A 4938-nucleotide genomic window follows, 5' to 3' on the forward strand; every position below is an offset into this window, starting at 1 on the left:
TAAGTGAGACTGCAAATGTGAGAGGCGGCTAAGGCGCGTACAATACTAAAATAACTCATAATAAACATACAAGTAAAAATAATAAAGGTGATTTAATCATATAATATCCTGTTTTTCTCAAATCTGCAATGTTTTAATTTCGTCAAACTGGTAATGACGTCAATTTTGGCAGAAGGGGGGGAGGGGTAATTAAGAAATGACGATAGGATGATTGTAGGTCTACAGTCTGAAAAAATCGATGACGTAATTTGTGGACGGCCCCTTAAACTATCGCACGACTGGTTAGTCTCGCTTTGATTTCGTTGAGCTTATATGGAGGTGCGCACATTATTCGAATTTTAGTTGTGCGACTAAAGAGTTTGCGAAACAATAGACAATCGCACAATAGTTTAGTCCCGCTCTTAGAGAAAGTAACATCCCTTTATCGCTAAGTCTAATCAAGTGCTTGTTACATTTCTATATATTTAGACATGTTTTATTGATTTTAGTAGCGATATTGCTATATGGAAGTTTCTTTAATTATATTAATTTATTTGGTGGCTATTAAAGTGCCCCAACTTAATACACCTAAAATTATGTTCCACTAAATTGTGTTCTGGTGCAATATTCCTTTAAAAAGTGTTTCTCCAGATATATGTTGGGTTTTACGACTGTACTGAGTTGTGAGTTAATATGTTCTGAGTTACTGTGATGTGCGTTGTAAATTATTGTGTTGTGAGTTAATATGTTCTAAGTTACTGTGCTGTGAGTTATTATGTTCTAAGTTATTGTATTGCGAGTTAATATGTTCTGAGTATTTATTAGTGTGTACAAAGGTTACCTGCAGTAAGGCTGTCCGTTGGCGTATCTGCAGACGCCGCGGTCGCTGCAGTGCGCGGCGGAGCAGGCGCGGCACTCGCGGCCGGCGCGCGTTGAACCCTCACCCGCGTCTAGTGTTGTGTCCGGACACACGCATCTGAACGAATGATTGAATGAACGAATGAATGATTGAATAGAAATATATAATATTAGAAGTATAAAATTATGCATGTTCCTACGAATGATGGAATGACAGAAAGGTTGAATCTTAGAAACATATAATGAAACGATTTCCCTAAGAATGAATGATTTCATCTCCCTTATCCCTGCACTGCTTGGGGTCGGCAGACAAGGTAAAGCTGAATGATTGAATGATTGGTTGAATTAATGATAGAATGATGAAGAGAATGAACGATTGTTACACAGAATGATTGGTTATGAGTGTTTTAATGGGCATAATACTAGAATAATTATCAACGTACTTGAACGCGCCCCATATATTGGTGCAGGAGGCGAGCTGGTGACAGTCGTTCAGGTCTGATGAAGCACATTCATCCACATCTGGAAAAAGTAATATATTAAATCAGTTTTTGTAATGACAATGAAAGCCCTCACTAAATGAGAAAAGTAACCATGGTAACTTAGACTCTGCTATTGCCTGGGAATTTAAATTACCATGGTAATCTTGATTCTTTGTTGCTATAGGCTTGTATTTTTTGTCCCTTTCTCGCATAACATTTTTTTAACTTAACTCTCCCCCCTTTCTTTAACATTTTGAAAATACATCGCCTATGGCGTATATTAGAGAAGGGGTTTTTATTAAAAATTTGGATTTTGCAAAAATATGCTGAGTTTGCTAATATCTTCCATAAAAATGTGTGTGTTGAATGTGAAATGTAGTATTAGAGCGTGCACACCTTTGACTAAACTATCGCACAACAGATAGTTTTGCAGAACAACTGTTTAGTTGCACAACTAAAAATCGAATAGTGTACCTTAATACGCTCAGAGGAACCAAAGCTAGACTAAACAGTTTTGCGATAGTTCAGTCAAAGGGTGTTTTAACAATACCTGTTAACGGCAGCACACTGCCAGCAGGACTGTCCACCCATAATGCTGAAGCCCCAACATTGTTGGAACGACGTCGTATGACCCCTAGTAAGTGCTTCTGTATGTCACTTGCGACTGCTGATCGGAGCGTTTCCGCTGTTTCTTGCATCTATTGTTAATAAAATAAGTCTACCTAAAATGGTATTTTATAGAAGACAGGTGGAAACTCCCCCTCTCTTCTAAGAATCAAACAATGCAATAGAAACCATCACCAGCTCACTACACGTCTACACCGAGGAGCTCGGAGTCACCCTTGCAATAGAAAACTGCTTAATAAAAGATATTAATAGGATCTGACCCTCGACTTTGCTTAGATTTAAGCAATGCCTATGCTATGTACTGAATTGAATAGGTCAAATTCTGACTGTCTGACAGAATATGTCCTATTTATATTACAAATTCGTCTTACTGTTATTAGGATAGAATTTAAATTTATTCTGAAACTTTGAACACTTTACTTTGTTAATGCAATTTACAAAAGTCCAATTTTAATGGATATTAAACGTGTCTTATTCAAAACGCTATATATTGTCCTTTCATAGCTATTCGTCTATTACTGGAGAGTTTAACGGATCTTTAGCGTAGATTTGAATACGATACTTTAGATAGCTTTGAAAATTGTATAAACATGTGTTAAATTAATCAATTATTAATGTATTTTTAAAGTAACTAATACATTATTAAGTAATTTATCAATATAAAACTCACCAAGACAGTGTAATTCACGAAAACTCCTTGATTGTGTGCATCACCTTGATGGATGGAGTTCACTGAACCGCTCACGAAATCATCAGAGAATGGAGTCATAGAGAACGCTGAGTCGATCTGAAAAAAAAAACAAGGAATTTCTAAAAGCAATACAAGTAATATTTTGAAGGGGAAACAAACATTTGTATTAAAACATCAGTCGCTGTTTTTTATATTCTAGAGGGACGTTTATTTTCTTGATTAAATAACTTACTGGTCACTGCAAAATAAAACCTCTTTGGCTGACAAATGTGAATGCAGCCAAAGAGGTTGAATACTGGCCACTGAGACATTGTATGGTTTAAGTATTTAAAAAAAAACAGTAATTAAGTATTAAAGACAAGGTGATAAAAAAACAATAGAAGAATGAGACGCGTAAAAGATGTAATCGCGGTATAGTTTCGTAATTTCTAAAAATGTACTTCAAATAAAGTTTATGTTGGTTAAAAAAAAAATGTTTTGTATTTTTGGAGGGCGCGCTGTCGGTAATAAGTTAAACTCACCGCTCTCACTGCTTCGTAGCTAAGTTGTTGGTAAGGTTCTGAGTCTTTGTCTGATAACTTGTTGTCCCAGGCCACCTGGAGAATTAGTTAAAATATATCATTTTTAAACATACGGCAATATCATAATCTATCACACTTGATTCAGTTACTACCGGATTATTCGCTTAATGGACACGCTAAGAACTACCCTTGATCTTGATTCAACATAAATTATACATAAAAACAAAAAAAGAAACTATAAAAAGAGTTTGCTACAATAAGTATGGTAATATATATTATGTTAAAGAAGGATTTGATTTTAAACATATTATTTCTCCAAACCTGTCAATGTTTAAAAAAAGTTTTTAGGACCAATTTAATAAATACCTTTCTATCATACAATCTGTCGACCCTCAAATTGAGTAACAAGGAGATCACACGCCGACAGGGGTCCCTGTGCGTGCGGCGAGCGTACCCCGGCCGGCATTGACAACTAGAGATACCTACAATATGAGATTAATATTATTTACCTTATCATACCTAGCACTTATATATAAGTGGAGTTGGCAGTCACTCATATCTTTCAACATTATTTTTAGGACTGTCTTACCTAACACATGAAATAGGTCACATGCCAAACTATATTAGATGCAAAAGGCGTGAAAGAAACAAAACAAGATATTGGACTTATTAATATATCACACGGAATCAATAAATAAGAACAATCGCAGAAGAATGCAGTGGGGAATATCTATCTATATTTTTACGACATTAAAAATAGAGTAGCATATAATAACCCGCGTGCATCAACTATTTTCCCGTTGAAGTCTTGTCTAGAGATTATTAGGAACAAACACGCAAACAGACAAATAGTTTGTATAAAATCTGATAAATATGAAAATGCTATTATATCTGATGATGAGAATAAAATCGAGAGATTAGAAAAAAAATATTTTTATCTTACCTGATTCCGTCCTGCATTTTTCGTTCTGCGTCTGATCGCATGTTGAATCATCACCAACTATACACGTATCTATTCTGTAGATGAAATTAAATTAATTTTTTTATTATAAAAGCTCTTTGTTAGAACCTAATAAAATGATAAAAAGCAATTATTAGTAGTAAAGAATTATGTAATTCAAGACAAGTTTGAAACGGAATTACAAGAATGGTTTAAAATGCTGACATTCAGTTTTCAGACGGAGAAATTAGTTTGTATGACTTCACCATTACGTATCATAATTTTTTTAAATTATGATGTTATTAAAAGTAATACACAACACAAATGACAAAACTACATTTTGATGGACTGGAATTTCTACAATTTCGATAGGAAGTAAACCAACAAAACCCTATATTTCCCTAAAAGAAGCAGCCTTACTTGGCTAATTTATCGGTTTTGTGTATGCTTGTTCTATTTTCCTATGTATTTGTGTGATTGAATTAGCTGTTGTGTATACTTTTATAAAAAATAAATACAAATAAACGCGGTATAAAGTTAAACTTAGTAAAAGCTGAGTATGAGCAAAATGTGTAGTAAAATTTGCTTATACTCAGTTTATTCATAAGTTTAACTTTATACCGAGTTAATTTGTAAGGCTGTTGGTATGTTTCGGACCCACTCCCGATAGCAAAAAAGAAACCCAATTTAAATTCGTAAAATGATGCAATTATAGTCTAAGATGTTGATGACATAATATCTCGTTTGTGATGTGATACTCACCTCACAGTGGGTTGTGGTCTTCGGAATGTTTGTGGACGCGTATGTTGTTGGTGCGTGGCGTGAGGAGCGTGCGGATGC

The 4938-nt window shown here is 34.7% G+C and overlaps 1 protein-coding gene across 1 annotated transcript in view; it reads right to left on the reverse strand.

Annotated features, from left to right (window-relative positions):
• The window catches only part of LOC106101277, a 30203-nt gene that overhangs the window by 4978 nt on the left and 20287 nt on the right, over window positions 1-4938 (reverse strand). The window contains exons 5-12 of the mRNA XM_013280443.1: window positions 4861-4936; window positions 4102-4175; window positions 3525-3640; window positions 3159-3233; window positions 2617-2733; window positions 1870-2017; window positions 1281-1359; window positions 821-955 (exon numbers count right to left, since the gene is read on the reverse strand). Coding sequence (XP_013135897.1) covers window positions 821-955; window positions 1281-1359; window positions 1870-2017; window positions 2617-2733; window positions 3159-3233; window positions 3525-3640; window positions 4102-4175; window positions 4861-4936 — 820 coding nt within the window. The remainder of the gene's footprint in view (window positions 1-820; window positions 956-1280; window positions 1360-1869; window positions 2018-2616; window positions 2734-3158; window positions 3234-3524; window positions 3641-4101; window positions 4176-4860; window positions 4937-4938) is intronic.

This window comes from Papilio polytes, unplaced genomic scaffold (assembly GCF_000836215.1).
Source record: "Papilio polytes unplaced genomic scaffold, Ppol_1.0 DF823991.1, whole genome shotgun sequence".
Taxonomy (NCBI): Eukaryota; Metazoa; Arthropoda; class Insecta; order Lepidoptera; family Papilionidae; genus Papilio; species Papilio polytes.